The 16,709-nt window shown below is 51.5% G+C and overlaps 1 protein-coding gene across 4 annotated transcripts in view; it reads right to left on the bottom strand.

Moving 5' to 3' along the window:
* SDK1 (sidekick cell adhesion molecule 1) overlaps nucleotides 1–16,709 on the bottom strand; it is a 616,964-nt gene that overhangs the window by 203,958 nt on the left and 396,297 nt on the right. For all 4 annotated transcript variants that reach the window (XM_034988284.1, XM_034988283.1, XM_034988282.1 and 1 more), the window contains 3 exons: nucleotides 15,629–15,731; nucleotides 13,075–13,251; nucleotides 4,833–4,969 (listed from right to left, as the gene is read on the bottom strand). In XM_034988284.1, the coding sequence (XP_034844175.1) occupies nucleotides 4,833–4,969; nucleotides 13,075–13,251; nucleotides 15,629–15,731 (417 nt within the window). The remainder of the gene's footprint in view (nucleotides 1–4,832; nucleotides 4,970–13,074; nucleotides 13,252–15,628; nucleotides 15,732–16,709) is intronic.

Below are 16,709 nucleotides of genomic sequence, written 5' to 3'. Positions count from 1 at the left end.
TCTCAAAAAAAAAAAAAAAAATAAGGTAAAACCATGGCTCTCATCCAAATACAAAATGAACACGTGCTGAAGATTTTAGGTAGTCCATTAATTCATGAAGGAACAGTAAGGTGCTCCAACGGTACCAAAGGGAACTTGCAGCGCGCACTCTAAATGAATTTACAGACAGATGCAAACCTGGTTCGTATTACAGAGTGATAACTGGTTACTGCAAGAACCACTCATAATCCAGACACGATTTATTTGCATTTCTATGGAGGAGAATTATTTGCATTACTCTTCAGTTCTGTACGATCCACGGAATTGTGGAACAGCTGGAAAGCAATGAAAAGTGCGGGTCTCTACAGAGGCAGACAGCCCCAAAGGCTGCCGATGAGACGCCAGGTAACGTGGGTTTGATCTGTCTCTGAGTCCACTTCAAAGCCTCTCTCGGTTTCTTCTCCTGCCTTGTTATCACAATCGTCTCAAAGAAAGATTACTCTTGATCCAACTCAACGAGCACTTAAGAGACTGGGCCAAATGCTCTAGCCGTTCACCAGAATTCTCCATCAGTTCGCCGCATCCTTGCTAGCAGGCCGCAACAATCCCGTGCTCTCTTAACCCAGGACCCCCAGGCTCCCCTTGCCTGCAGACCCCGTGTGCTCTCAGCAGCCCCCCGGCAGTGACCTCGGACCAGACCTTGGGACGCTGCTGCCCCCTTTGAGCCTCAGCGAAGAGAACTCTCACGCTCCGCGGAGGGGCAGTCCTCAGGGGGCCTGCGAGGCCCAGCGTGCTCTCCGGAGAGGGTTTCGCCTCCAGGCACGTGCACGGACAAAGGCTCAGTGGGGGCTGCAGAGTTCTGGGTCATAAAAGCTCTGGAGAGCCCTCTGGTAGCGGCTGGCTTGTGGTGAGGGCAGGTGCCGCCCAGGGCCTGCCCCGGCCACGGAGCCACGCCAGGCTGGCCCCTGCAGGGGCCACGGTTTCCAGGAGGACGGCGTCCCGATCAGCCTGCCAGGAGCAGCTGGTTGCAGAGTGTGTCCCAAGGAGCCGATGGACGGACTGCTGCATGGAGTTCGTGAGACTCGTCCACTTGCACAGTGTGGAGCATAGGCCAAATACAATTTCCATTTTAGCGTACTCCTGCTAAGCTGTTCTTTGCGACCATAATGAGCCAGCATATTCAGCTGCTTCTTAAGGGCACCGCTTCCTAATAAAAATAAAACCAGATCCTTGGCCCAGGGGACAAAGCTGGGCTTCCTGTTCGCTGTGGCAGGAAGTTGGGCAACTATGCAACTGGCAATACCGTGAACTGTTTCGGCAAAGCCCACAGACATATTTTGCTCAGTAGAAATTGGAATCAGCCCAGAGATGACCGTCTTATCTGCTCTAGGTTCTTCGTGTAATAATACTTCAAGCAATAACAGTAATAGTGTAGAATACTCTAGATTCTTCGACATCACAGCCTCTGAAGGAGAAACAAATGGGAGTCGGAGCCAGCTCCAGGAAGGTCCAGTTGGGAGAATCAGATGCTAATGAGGGACTAATGATGCTCTCAGACCCTTTTGCCAGGACATGAAGCGACTGAACGCCCACAGAGAGGACCCGTGTGTGCCAGGCTCTCTCCTGGCTGTCACAGGTACAAAGAGAATTGGGTCCGGGCCACCCCTATGGGGTTCACGGTCTCGCTGGAAGACACACTTGTAGACCAGTAACTATTACACACGGTACCAAATACTCAAGGGGAAATACAGATAACGGTATCAGGACCCGAGGAGGGAAGGAGGAAGGCTGCCTGGGCACAATGGCGGTGGGGGTCAAGGACAGGTATGGAGGAAAGCCATATTTGAGTTGGGACACCAAGAGTGAGGGAGAATTTCCCCAGGCAGACCCTCCCACCACAGCCGGCAATGTCCCGGCCCAGGCCCCCCCGTCGTCTCCGTAGCAGCCAGCTGTTCTCGCCATGCCTTGAGGCTCACGCTTTGGGGCCGTGGCTGATGCTGCTCCGTCCTCTGCCTGGCCCGGGTCTTGGGGCCTGTCCCCTTTGGAGGTTCTCTGCTTCATGTCCCGGCCGGTCCCCCTCATACCAGGCTCCCACAGCACCAGCATGAACCTGGGCTGGAGCTCGTTATGTGGCAGGATGTGGTGATGAGTGTGCCCTTCTCCTTGCAGTTAATGAGTGGAGACTGATCACCTCAGCCCTGCATCCCAGCACCCGGCAGAGCGCCTGGGCTGAAGCAGATGACCGGTCAGGACTCAGTGTTGGGTGAGCGGATGCATGGGTGGAATGAAGGATTGCACAGGAAGCCTGTTTCCTGCTCGGGCAAGATGTCTGATTGGAAGAACCAATCACCCACGCAATCTGTTGAGAAAACAGCAGGAATGGCGTTTTGAAACAAAGTCTTATTTTGGTAACCTGAGAATGGTGGAGCACTTGTCTTTTGGGAGAGGGTCTAGGGCCGTAGCCCGAGTCCATCACAAAGGGACTCTACCAGAGAGATTTGTTTCAGTTCACTTGCCAAGTGCCCACCAGGTGCCAGGGGCCGAGGATACAGAGATGAACGAACCCGGTCCTGGTCTCAAGGATGCGGACGCCCAGCAGGGGCCGTGTCTGTCTGAATCCTGAGGGCAAGAGTTCTGCTCCTGTGTCGCTGTTTCCATACAGACTGGCGTCAAGCCCTACGGTTCTTACAGGCCGCATGACCACGACGTCCTCAGGAAACCCTTTTCTTCTCAGAAAGGTTATTTTAATAAATAATGCCGATGCCTTCTCCCTTTGACCAGAGCTGTTGAGCTGAAGCTACGATGGATGGTGGCACGCAGACCAGTTTCCATTCACTCCCCTACCCCCCAATTTGAGGAAAGAGACTGGATGGGCCGTCAGAGGAGTCCACGGGAAAGGGGAATGAGGGCCCGGACCTCAGGCACCTGGTTTTCAGATGGGGCTCAAAACCAAAGCCGTCATAGCCAAGGATGTAAATTTAGAAACCCTGGCGAAGGGACTAACATCTTGCTCCTGGGACCTCTCTCAGCGGACTGGTTTGGGAACCTCCCCACTCAAGTGAAGGCAGGTTTGCAGAGTGGGTCCCTTTCAGCTCCACACAGACGGGAACCAAAGTGAACCATTGTGGGTCGGCATTCACCTCAGGGCCGCTGCCAAGTGCCGAGAGGAGACTCTGCCCCACGGAACATCTCATTAAGAGCACAGGCTGTGGAGGCAGAGGGCCCCGGGGGGAACCCGCCGCCCCCTCCTACCGGCTGTGTGACCTCGGCCTGAGGCTTACTCTGTGCGTCAGCTGCCTCCGCTGGAAAATGAGTGGCACATAAGGGCCTGCTGTGGTGCGAGCATGTGATGATCGGAGGGAGGATCGCTCGTACGAGACGAGGGGGAAGTATGAAAGATAATTAGGAGAGACTCAGAGAGTGAAGTCACTAATTATAGGACGAGCGGATGGTCAGCATGAGCGTGGGCAGAGCTGTGGGATGCCCGCGCCTGCAGAAGTGAGCAGGGCCCATGAGCCACGTGCACTTCTGCCTGCGTGACTCGGGTTTCAGCGGCGGGACCCCGAGAGAGCTCCATTCCTAGCTGTCCTGAACAGGGACCTGTTTATAATGACAATGGCACGAGGAGACAAGCTGTGGGCCCCATGACGTGGCCTGTCACAAGATCCCAGCTCCCTGTGGTCTGGCTCTCTTGCCCATGGGGGAGGCCCGGGGAGAGTGCAGGATCACGGGGAGAGGGATAATATAATAAGGGAGGGTGGCAGGGCAGGTGACAGCACTCAGGCACCAAGGATGGTGGGTTTCATTCTAAGGCCTGTGGGGTGTATCCAGGGAGGACACGTCCTTCGTATTTTAAGAAGATGAGTGTTTCTGCTTGTGTCAGAATGCTTTGGAAGAGAAGAGTAGAAGCAGGGGGACCAGTTAGAGGCTGTCCTGGTGAGAGCTGGAGAGGGGAGCAGGGTCCAGCACGTCCTAGGATACACACCGGCAGGGTGGCTGAGCTGCGGATGTGGGCGTGGGGCCAGGCGAGGGAGGGAGGAGCGCCTGCTCTTGGCCTTCCAGCTGGAGCAACATAGGCCTCACCAACGGTGCCGTGGGGCTGGAACCAAGATTTGAATGCCCACACTAACGCGGTGAGGATCGTCAGGGTTAAAAGAACTTGAAATCACAGTTTGAAGAATTCACACGGAAGCGTGCGTGAGACCACAAGACAGAGATGGGGAGGTCCAGGGAAGGATGCTGGAGACCAAGATCTCTCTTCAGGGAAAAGATGTCCCTTTAAATCACAGGGATGCACATGACTTCCTAAGAAGAGACTGCAGGGGGCAGAGAGGAGAGACGCTGGGGAGCCCGTCCCCGTGGCCCGCGGAGAGGAGGGAAGGAGGACCAATGGGGCCAGAGCAAAGCCAGAAAATGCTGACGGAGGCCAAGAGGGGGAGGAAGGGACGGCCCCTGGAATACTTAGCCCGTGTCTGCGCCAGAGGAAACGTGTGAAGACGCTAACTAGTATTGTCCTTGGCTCCCAACCAGCCCCAGGTGCAGCATTGTTCCCCAAGCCCGAGTTGGCCCTGGGGACGGTGCTGAACGGGAGTGTGCACAGCCTCCCTTTGGGGCCTCGGCCTCCAGATCTGGGCTCTCACGGGAAGACCCCAGGCTTCCTTCTCGTCCCTCACAGGCTCCCATGTCACCTTCTATCTTTCCCGAAGCCAAAGCTGGGGTTTTCATTGGAACTCCGTAAAACATCAGTAGCATCTTCCTGGTCGTTTGGGGTCAGAAGTAAGGGTTGAGGGTGCTACGTGTGCAGAGAGCAATCTGATTATTGTCCCAGGTGACGACTTGGCTTCATTACTTACTGTTCTCAGACAGCTCCACGATGTAATAAAGCACCGGGCTGTTTCCATCAAAGGGCCGAACCCAAGACAGCATTACGGCGTGGCTGTGGGAAGAGTTCAGGCTGGCCAGCAGGTTCTGAGGTGAGTGAGGCAGTTCACTTGGGCACAAAGGAACAAAAAGAGAAGAGAGCGCACATCAGACTTGACGGTTGGCCTGGTCCTTACACTGCACAGGCCTGGCGGGCAATGTTTGGAAAATGGAGAATATAAAATATGCCCCAAACACAAATACTGACTGCCCCCCCCCCCCGCCCCGCAACCCTTCCCCGTTCACAACGTTGTTTTTTCTACCACAGAAATTTGATCTGATCCTTCTGGTGGAGATTACGCAGCTGATGACTCCGTACCTTCAGTCGGGTGGGGAGGGTCAATTTCTACACAGTATGTTATTTAATTGAGAAAACTCGGTCAGCAATTAGTTCTTACAACCCGAAGCTGTTAATGGAAATGCAGGAAGCCATGTAAACAGGAAAAGGCCTGGGAAATAAGACTGAATACGAAAGTTTGGAACGCTAGCATGTGGGATCACCAGCCGAAGTGCCGGCCTGTATTCCTGGACAGCGAAGCTGGCCCCTTACGGACAGCACAGGGCTGTGCTGTCATTCCGTCTTCTGCTGGGTAACAAACAGGGTTTGGGGGAAGGACTCAGGGGAACATGGAGAAAACTAACTAAAACGCCCTGGAAAGAGTGAATAACACATCAGCAGGGCTATAGAATGGAAACACAATGAAAGCAAACAAATACTGAAAAGTGTTTCCTGGGATTTACTGGTGACAAAGCTTCAAAATCCAGCTGCATGGTTTCTACCAGCAAGGGTCTGCCACCATATAATCCTAAGGGGCCCCAGGCTGGGGCTTAACTTTCCATCTCACGGATCCAGGAGCGGCACCCTGTTCTGTGGCCACCGTTGGGAACAGCTTCTAGAAAGGTCTGCAGCAGGTGCTGGGGGAAGGGTGCCGTGTGGACCTGAGTCACCCACTCGCTAGTTTTTGGTCTCTCGTAGACATCAATTACTGCTGGCCCACATAGGTCAGCACAAAGAGCCATAATTATGCTTGATATTTTTAATTTTAAAAACGTACTCATTACACTGAAATTTATTAAGCCGTTACATGCTTGCAGCTACCTAAGAAACACAGCTCTCTCTAACCCAGGCACACGATTAATAAACAAACTAGTATTTCCAGTGTAGACTGAAACTTTAAATTAGTACAATAAAGAATCAACTTGAGCCTGAAATGTTGGCTTGTTTTCTCTTTAATTGTGAGTTAGGTTTTAAATCAGAGAGGGAGCTGTTTCTCTTTGAGTTCTCCAGTAACTGATTCTCCCTTAAATTCCCAGTGAAGACCAATCTGAAGGGAATGCCAGGATAAAATACCTATTCTTCTCCCACGCCCCATTTCCTATTGAAATTGGTTTGTTCTGAAACCTAAACCAAAGTTGTTGAAGGAGTCCCACCTGAAAACAAACTGAGATAAACTTGGATAAATATGTCCAAATAAGACTGTGGTATCATAAAGAGCTGGTCTGGTCTTTGTCCCAGGTTCCTGAGGTAGAACTCTAAGCCCTTGGAAGTTCCTGAGGGACTGTCTTAGCTGTTGGTGGGGGGCCCGTTGGCCCACACCTGAGTTTATGCCAACAACGGCACTCATGGCGGCCCCTGCAGAGTTCTAGGAGGGGACCCGCCATGTTGGAAAGACCAACCATGTGGTTAGAGGGTTGGATCTTTGAGCCAGTGAAATCAGCCAGACCTTCTGATCTCCTGGAAGAGGAGGGGTGGGAGCTGGGGACCAAGCTCAGTCACGTGGCCAATGATGACACCCCAGTAAAAACTTTGGACACCAAGCTCAGTTAAGCTTCCTGGTCAGTCGTCAGACATCTGTGTGCCGGGAGGATGATCTCTCCCAAAGACGTGGGAGCTTTGTGTTGGGGACCCTCCCAGACCTTGCCCTTGCCTCTCTTATGTCCGGACCTGATTGTATCCTTTATAATAAGACTGAAATCCTAAGTATGGCACTTAACTGAGTTCTGTGAGTTGTTCTAGGCAATCATCCACCCTGTTGGGGTCGTGGGAAGCCCCAAATGCTAGTGAGTTGGTCTGAGTCACGGGTGGCCTGGGGGCCGTGGAGCTGCGGCTGGTGTCTGAAGTGAGGAACGGTGCCCTTCACCTGTGGGGTGCATGCTGACTCCAGGGGGTCAGAACTGCACTGTAAAGACTTTCCCTAAAGTACAAGGTTTTCTGACATGACAAACACTAACTGGGAAGGCTGACAAGGCTGGTTTGTGTTCTAGGCTGTTGTTCATGCGGGACACTGCCACACACGGGCCTGAGGGCCACCCCCCCCCCTTACTTCCAAGTTGGGAGGAGAGATGTGCATGCATCCCCAAGACTTGGAAGCAGATGTAGCAACCGCGAGAGCCTGGAAGGACGGGGGTGGTGGAAATGAGGTGCTGGGAGGTCCTAAGAGGATCTTACAGTAGGCAGGAGGCAAGTCCAATGACACGTTTCAGAGGAGCGATCTGTGGGGGGTTGACCCTGGTCGTGAATCATTCTTCCCACCAAAACCAGGGTGTTGGTTTGCTCATCCTTCTCTCAGTCAGTGGTTATACTCCCGTGCCCACCCTCATACACATCTAAGTAGTCGCTACGTCTGACCTACTGTCCCTGAGAAATTCCCGTAACACCAACCCCTCATTGCCACAGACCAGCCTCAGCCCAGCCAACACAAGCTCTCCCAAGAGCCATGACACGCAGTCCTCCCGAAGGTCCTGCTTGCTGCCACAGTAGAGGGTCACGCCACGAGCTAGCCCCTGCACCTGCTGAGATGCCCTCCCACACTCTCAGCCCCCAGCCCACACTGGGTGCCCTCCTGAGAGCATCAGACTTTCAGCATCTCCCTGAGTAGAGCCATTCTGTGACCTGTGTGTAGGCACACGTGATGTCCCATTGACTGGAGGGTCGGGCCAATCAGAAAATCGGCCTCCGAGGCGTGGCCTCCCTCTCACCTTTGGCTAATTCTTGAGCAGAACCGATCACTTCTACCTCTTGATTCCCATTGCAATTTACAGATTTTTCAGTTCACCAAACATCCTGAAGCCCTACAGGAGCAAGAACCCCAGTGCATTGTTTGATTATGGATCTGCCTCCCTTCTCTAGGGTAGGAAATTTCTTTTCTCCCTTCTTTGTCTCTTTCCCTGGACGCTGAGGGGGAGGCTGACACTGTCCTGCTCTCCCAGAGCTGACCAACTAAGGAGGGGCACCAGGTCTACATCTAGACTGGGACAAGGTGAGGCCCTTCAGATCAGGAGCCACAGGATGGTTCTGAAAAGAATGTCGGGTGGGAATGCAGGGCGGGGCTCCATCAAGGGTCACCTTGTGGAGATGGTGGGGCCACATGGCTGGAGGCATGTGGGTGAGTGGAAAGGGAGAGGAGGCTCCCTTAGGCAGGAGGGAAAAGGAAGGGGAATGGCCTGCTGAAGGCAAGGGTAAGACTGGGGGGTGGCTTGGGGGCAGTGGTGGGAATGCAGGGTTTGCACTGGGTCACAGAGGAAGGCAAGTAAGCGACACGTGTGTTCAAACTTGCCAGGCTAGCTGTGTGACATTGACTTTCCAGGGCTGGAACTGGGACCCCAAGGGCAGCTCACTGGAAAGTGTCCCAGGGACTGGACAAAAGATCATATGACATCTCTATAATGGTCAGGAGAGAGGATAGACGCTGAGACAAAAGAGGGTTAGAGGTTAAGGGGCCAGGCATCCGGGCTCTGAGAGGAGATGGTGGGGGGCGCACAGCTTGCTGGGGACAAGCCTTGCAGAGTGGCCATTCTGGACCTTGAGTTTGGATGAACTGGACCCAAGGCTGTAGAGGAACAGGCTCCTATTGGACAACAGGAGTGTTCAACCTGTGGCCCCAGAGAAACCACTGTGTCCCTGCATACCTTGTCTTGTGGCCTTGCGTGGGACATGCCGGATCCACTTCTAAATCTTGAAAGTACATCTTTCCCACAGCTGGGAAAATATGGGGTTCTTCCACTCAATTTCAGATCATGTTTCTCTCAGCCTAAAATGAGAGCTAAGAGATGACCAATCTACAGGTGACCAGAGAGCTTTTTTTCTGGGGAGTGGAGTGTTTTGTAGATTGTGGGTCAGTCATAGCCACTTCTGGAGTGAGAGGAAACTACTTGAGCACCTGCCCTTTGTCCCTGCCTGCCCCTCAGAGCTTGCTGATTCTCACTCAGCATGTGATTCTACTAAGAGTGGTTTCTGACTTCCCTCCTCTTTGCTGATCAAAAGCCACTAACGAGAAGGCCCTAGCGCCCACAAGAAGGGGGCACCCTGAACGGCAGAATAGTAGCCAGGGGCCTGAGATGGAGGGGAGATTGAAAAGACTCTGGAACTGTGAAGACAAAGCAGCCTTGAGACTTGAGACATTTAATGTAGGAACAGGGAGCTACAAGCCCAGTGGTGCCCAAGGACATGACATGATGCCTCCAGAAATCATGAGCCGCCATCCACCGCTGCGCCCCCAGAGTCCTCTTCATGGGTTCACGGTCATGCCCAAGATGGTGGCCCAATGGGCAATGTGACGTTTTACACATACCACAGGACTCAGGAGTTGGAAGGAAATTTAGATTTTTCCTAGTTCCAGCCTCTGTCCTGTAGGAAAGTCCCCTTTATCTCTTGTGTTCAATCCTACCTGTTTGTCAATGCAAAGAACTTTTTAATATGCCTTGGAAATGTAAACTGTTTCTTTAAATGATAAGTTTTGGTTATCAGGAAAATTAAGCTTTGCGCAATACTTGACTGACCCCTCAATAACCGATAAATGAGGCTTTAATATATTCGGAATCCATTTCAGAGAATCTTATCTGATAGGAATAGACTGTCTTGGCGTTTCTCTGCCAACTTTGAAAGGAGATAAATGATCAGCAGAATGACTCACAGACAGTGATATGCAGACAGGGTGACAAATGAAAGGGATCTGGGAGCAATGGGGGTGAAGCTGGTGCTGAGTCACTTTGTAATTTAAAGAGAGCTGGGGGTGGGGGGAAGTCACTATCAAGAGAATTACACCACAAGACTATCGGAGATCAACAACAAGAAACCAGGACTGTATGGGAAGGAGATTAAGCCAAGTGTGTTTGGGGAAAACAGCTTTGAAAAAGATTCGAAGCAATTGGCAAAATTGTGGCCATGGGGGCACTTGCTGTGCAGAAGAGGGTCAGCTGGGTATTTTTCTAGGTGGAAGCGCTGACCTTTTAATGCACAAATGATGACCTGGTCAAACCCATCTTCTCTGACTTCACTCTGAGGATGAAGATGATGCGGGCCTGACAACTCTCGAGAAGCAGTATTAAATTGCTCACTCCTTATTATGGCTTTGTCAGGTGTAGCTTTATTGAGAGAAACCTCTCCCACTGCCTCAGGGACCGAATCTTCAAGTCAGCTCCATCAATTAGGTTTTCTCTGTACTCCAGGCTCCTAAGAATTAGTCTCTGATCTCAGAAGGAAAGATGCAAAGCTAATTGGGTCTTTAAATGACTAATAATTACTCAATCCATAAAGCTCTAGGAGCCTGGTCCCCCTGGTGTGTGCAATACGGCAAGACGCTTTGGGGTATGGGGTCATCCCAAACTAGTGTCTTCCCGTGGGGTACCAGCGAAAGGCATCAGTGAAAGACACAGCCAACCAACCGGCGACCAGCATTTCATGACGACCTGCATGTGATTAATTTATACAGCACAATGTGGCACCGTGGAGATTTGTGGGAGCCTCTCCTCCCGGGGAGGTGATGACGGCAGACCCCTCATAATTAGTCCTCCTCTGTGATACCAATTACATAAGCCCAGTTCAACCTCATGGGGGGGAGCGAGGCTCACTCTGACACGGGACATTTATGCACCTGGCACCGTTCCAGTCATGGAGGGCTCAGCAGCAAACAGACATATGTAGTGGGTCCGAGGGTCACAGAATGTGGTCAAAGATAAAGCAGGATACAAGAGAAACTTCCTGGCCCCGGGTGTGGGGAGGCTGCTCCTGATGAAGGAGTCATGGCCCTTCTTGCGAGATGGTGAGGGAGGAAGAGGAGCTGTGATTTACTGAGTACCCACCCAAAGCTGGGTTCCAGGCCAGGCTTCTACAAACGCTGGTTCGGTCAAACCTCAAAACAGCCCTGTAGGGTCATGACGACATGTCCAGCTCGCGGTCAGGAAAACCGAGGTTGAGACACGGTGGCTACTTGCCCAAAGTCAGGAAGAGCTGGAGTGGGGTGTCCAGTCCAGCCTGGCTGGTGGGCGGCACCTCCCGAGGACCTGATGGCCCCCGTGGCCCTGCCAGGACTGTGCTTTCTCCAGGGCTGTCCTGGGGGTGAGGGGACATGCATCCAGCCAGGCTGGCACAGAGGAGGGCGCTGAAACTTGCCACAAACACAGCGAGAGCAGGCCAATGAACCGTCTGCTTCTGCAAAGCCCACTTCTAATGCCCCTAATTTCTATATTTAACAAAGTAGCTTTTAACTCAAGTGGGGAGGCAGGGGAAGTAGGCTTTCAGACTCCTCTGAAGGACACTGTTTAGCTGTAAGTACCTCTCAGTCACTTCTGCAATGAGATTCTTTTTCCTTTTTTTTTTTTGTCATCTGAGTAAATCACGGAAATGTTACCAAGCTTGATTTGGAAGTTCTCTGAAAAGCACGAGTGCCCTGCAATCGTGACTTATGACCATTATCATTACTGTTGTCATTACTGATGTTGTAGGGTTTTAAGACCTATTCGGATCTAGAGAGAGGCCACACTATAACCTACCGCTTCCTCAATTCATTCAGATTTGCAGGAGTAGAGTGTTTATTACACTCAATTCACAAGGAACCAGACTTCCAAACCAGTTCTGCAACCCAGTGTACCTAAATTGGTCTGAATCACAAATCTGCAAATATTTCTATATTTATAGATGAGGTGTTTTACCATTACAGAAAGCCTATTATTTTATAGATACAGCAACATTTGCTGAAAAATGTATTTTACTCAGAGGAAATCAAATAAGCAAATAGAAGGGAAGATATGTAAATCAGTAGAACATAAAAATTGTGCAGAATAAAAAGCATGCACTGTATTAGAAGCATGCAATTTGGCTTCTGCTGACAGAGTCTTTATGAAATGCTAACACTTATTGATTTAATACCAATGATGGATGATCTAAGAGTTCTCAAAGGTAGTTTTAAAAATGTGAATAGCACAGTGGATTATGTGAATTTGCTGGTCATGTACTCCAATATTATCAAAATTAAAAAAAGAAATCCCCAACATGACAGAAGGAGGAAAGACAGGAGGCAGAAAGAGACGAATGGGGGTTTGGGTGCCGGGGGCCCGGGATCTCTCCAGTGGGATCTGAGCCTGTGTGCTTAGGAGGAACAGCCCGGGGTGTGTGAGCCTCGAGGGAAGAGCCAATCAGAAGGAGGACCAGCCAATGGCCAGTAACCTACACACATTTATCCATTCATGGGCACGTCCACCAACCAACATGTATTTAGCGAGCCCCTCTGGGGTCCCAGAGCACCACCAGGCACTCAAAATGCAAAGCCGTGCCATCCAGGTGCATCTGCTTCAGTGGGGCAGGTATGGTGAAAACAGGCATTTCCACCCGGGACGACCAGGGCTCTGAGAGAGGGTCCACGCAAAGGCCGGGAGGCTGCGAGACACCTGGTGTCCTGACCCAGGGGTGACCCTGTGGCCGAGCTCTAGAGGAGGCACGAGCCCTTCAGGGGGGATGGCAGAAGACAAGAGGCCCAGCTGTGGAGGCAGCAGCAGGCTGAGGCCCTGGGCAGAAGGCTAGGTGAGTGCGGAGGGGAGGGCAGAGAGAGCCCGGGGTCAGCAGGTGCAGTGGCTAGGGGTGGGGCACGGAGACCCGGCACATCCACACACACTCAGGAAGCCTGCGGGCCGTCTGCGGAGCCCACCATGATAGGGTGCCAACGGAGGAAATGAGGGAAACGGAGAGGAGGAGGAGGATGAAAACCAAGTATCAAACCTTCTAAACCAAGAGCAAAAAGTTGGAATTTCGAGGATCTAACAAAACCCCAGCGTAAGGCCATGGCCTCTGATGGCTGACTGGGGACCCACTGTTGTGCCGGTCACTTGGAGTCGGGACAGCTGACCGTATTGCTGCAGATAATGGGGGGGCAGTTAAGGCTACACGGTGGCAACACTCACATCACCTCCAGCCGGGCCGTTCTGGAGTCGTTCCCTCCTTCGGACACGATTTCACAGGTGTAGTCTCCGATGTCACCTGACCACGTCTGGCTAATGAGGAGGGACCCGTCCTTCTCCACCACGACCCTGGAACTGCTGGACGGGGTGATGACTGCGTTGTCCTTCTTCCAGACGTAGCTGTGGGCCAAGCGGGGAGTCACAAGTTAGGAAAGATCTCCAGTTAAGATACAGCCAAGAGTCTAGAGTTAGGATCTGGGCCGCAGGCAACTGACCGCCTTGTGAATGGACCAGAAGCCACAGAACCGTGCTCTTTAAATGGGTTAATTTTATGACCTGTGAATATATCTAAAAGAAAGGAAAAAGAAAAGCAACCAGCTATCTTGGTCACAGTACAACCACAGATGCTAAAGTCAAAAACGGGCCAGTGAAGACCACGGAGAACACTGATCTTGTCTTTGGGTTTAGAGACGGGAAGTCTGTCGTGTCATGATCACACCCGTCATTTCCTAAAACCACTTCACCTTCCCGCCCAGGAGTGCGCCTGGAGGAGGGCAGTGTTGATTGGATAGGAGGCAATGACTGTCCGAAAACTCCTCAGATGGGAACCACCCAAATTCTAGAAAAAGGCAGATCATACCCCATAAGCGTGTTTTCTTAACATCCAACTGTTCTGGCAGATTGTCCTTAAAACTGCCTTTCTTTCTCATTTAATTCTTTATGACCATTGTAGCACGTTTTTCTTTTCGAATGTAGAAGCAATTAAGAGCCTGCCCAGCGTCTGGCTGTCAGTGGACAGGGGGCCACGACTCACTGCTAGGTGGAATCAAAGTGCTGGCTTTCCTTTCCAAAATCATTTGCCTGGACTTGCAAAACGTACCCAGTTCTTTAAAGGTTTAATATGCGCAGAGCACAGACATTAATAAACTGCTTATCTGAAACTACCCTGAGACAGAACAGACCTGGTCCCCCAAGAAGGAAATGACTCGGGGGTACAACATTCACCTGCAGATTGTCCCTTAGGGCGCTTAGGTGCTCTCGGGGCAGAGAAACCCGGGGACAAGGGGTGCCCCAAGAGTGAGCAACTGAAGTCCTCCTTGGGAAGGAAGCTCCAATTTTGTCTGTTTAATCACACATAAGAAGCTCTGGGAAACCCACAAAGGTCCAGAGGGATTCTGTGTGAGCTCGTAGAGTAGCAGAAACCCAGCCTATCTGTCCTTCTTTGTCTCTGGAATCCTACTCCCAAACCATTTAGAGATGAACGGGTTCTCTTCTGGGCATGACAACTCTCTCTAAGACAGCCTCCATGGAGTCTCTAGGTAATCTCGAACCGTTAGTTTTTGTTTGTTGGTTTTGCATCTGACGTTCTTATAACTAAACCAAACTTGGCTTTTGAGCTCTGAGGAACTCCAGAGAGCCAGGTGGAGGACAGAACTTCATGATTTGCCAAACACCTGCCCAAGAAGAGTGAGAAAGCAGCTCAGTCTCGGGATCCAGTGAATAATGTACGTGGCAGTGGGGCACCTGGGTGGCTCAGTCGTTAAGCGTCTGCCTTCGGCTCGGGTCATGATCCCAGGGTCCTGGGATCGAGCCCCACATCGGGCTCCCTGCTCCGCGGGAAGCCTGCTTTTCCCTCTCCCACTCCCCCTGCTTGTGTTCCTGTTCTCGCTGTGTCTCTCTCTGTCAAATAAAAAAAAAATAAAATCTTTTAAAAAAAAAATTGTACGTGGCAGCAACCATGTCCCTCTGCCCAGAGTGAGATGTTCCAGAAAGGAGGAAGGCATCTCGATTCTATCCATTTGGCTAAGCACGTGCCTTCTGGGCTAAGGCCAGAGAGACAACTCTAGGATGACTGTATCTGTCTTTCTAGATTTATTTTCCAGGCGGATTCTGAAAATTAAAAACAGTTCTGAAAGTGGCAGCTCTTTGGGAAGAAGCTCACCACCCACGATCACCTGCGTCAGCTGCCATGCATTTCCCTGGAGGGTCATGTATTTCATCGTTACCCTCCCATCTGAACTCAGACAAAGACGGGATATTACGATTCCTTTAGTGGAGCATCTAGTCCCTTCTATACAAGTATTGTCCTGTATATGCACCAGGTGACTGTGGTTGTCTATCTTCTGGGTGTGGGTCTCCCTTGCTCCCCATTTCACAATGACACCATGCCAGAGCAGAGAAAACCCTTCTCGAGTATCGCACGGCCCAGCGTAAACACTGCTGAAATCCTATTCGATCCCTCCGGATTTTTCTCTTATTAAGTGTCAGCTTCTGACAAGTATGTTTTACAGATAGTGTATTAACCTTGGCAGAAAAATCATGAAAAGCTGTACTGAAGTCATGAAGTGGAACATAGCTCACGGTAAATAATACATAAGGCTGGAGTGGAAAATGGGATTTGTGTGATTAATGATGGAGCCCAAGACCGTGAGATGCCGTAATCAGGGATCTGTGGCTGAAATCAAAGCTCCCCAAATTCTCCCTTCTCATCTCCACTTCAGTTCCTAAGCTCCCAGGATATGAACGAGCCCCAGACATTGTAAGTGACGGAGCTGACCGGAGGGCAATCCGGGGGTCGTGAGTGGCTCCGCAGCGCAGTGTAGCCGTGGTCCCCTTAATCACCACGCGGTCCTCCGGAGGGTTAACGATGGACGTGCGATCTGTGGAGACACAAGGCACAGCTCAGACAAAGTTACATGCTCCAGAGTTTCCTCCTTTGAGGAGGGAGGGATTGGTCATCTGACATCAAAACCTCCAAGGTCTCTCTCATCTTGGCAAAGCAAGCATAAATGGAAGCGCTTAGAAATGCTCAGGGAACTGGAAGCAAGCCTTCCCAGGCCGCAGCCACGGTCTTCGGGCCTGCCCTCCCCGCAAGGGCCACTCCCGAACCTCTAAACCCTTGGGAAGACATCGAGAATGAAGATCGTGTGCAGAGGTTTATGAGGTTCTGCAGTCTTAGGGCAAAATCTTGGTTCCTTCCCAAGATCATTAACATTCTGGTCATTTCTGCTGTCTGCACAGCACTTCATGACTTTGCAAAGTGCTTCCATTTATATTGTTTTATTTAATGCTCACAACAACCTTGGGAGGGCTGTGAGAGCACCACTCCCAGGTTTCAGGACTAGAAGGTGGAGCTCAAGAGGCGTGGTGGTCGCCTGACCCGGGGCGCGGGTCGGGGGGGGCCTGGTGCTCCCAGCAGCCGCCACAGCCAAGGCCCTGGCAAAAGCCCTGTGGTGGGGTCCCCTCCCTCCGCTGCACACCTCTGAGGTGGATGCTGCTCTGGTCCCACTAACAGAGCCCAAAATGTGGGAGTCATAAGACTAGGTTGGCGCCCAGCCTGACTGCTTGTGGCCGAGTGTCCAGGAAAACAGGCGAGCTCATTGTCTGCCGAAGGGGAGGCAGGCCACACGAGCATAGTTTGAATCTTAGCAAATCTACGGAACTTTTGGTGAGTGACCTACAGAGATGCAGACATCAATTCTTCACAAGCTATTAAATATAAAGTTGACATGTTAGGGACATATGACCAATCGTAAGTGGGTGGACACAGTGGGCCACGAAACGAGACAAAGCTTCTTTTTCAGTACCTGACAATCAATATGGGGGTGATTGAATTCATTCCTTTTTAAAACTCCTGG

The sequence above is a fragment of the Mirounga leonina genome, unplaced genomic scaffold, assembly GCF_011800145.1.
Source record: "Mirounga leonina isolate KUSES-001 unplaced genomic scaffold, KU_Mleo_1.0 Mir_454, whole genome shotgun sequence".
Classification (NCBI taxonomy): Eukaryota; Metazoa; Chordata; class Mammalia; order Carnivora; family Phocidae; genus Mirounga; species Mirounga leonina.
Note: the sequence above shows the minus strand (reverse complement) of the source record. Positions and strands in the feature narration are given on the sequence as shown.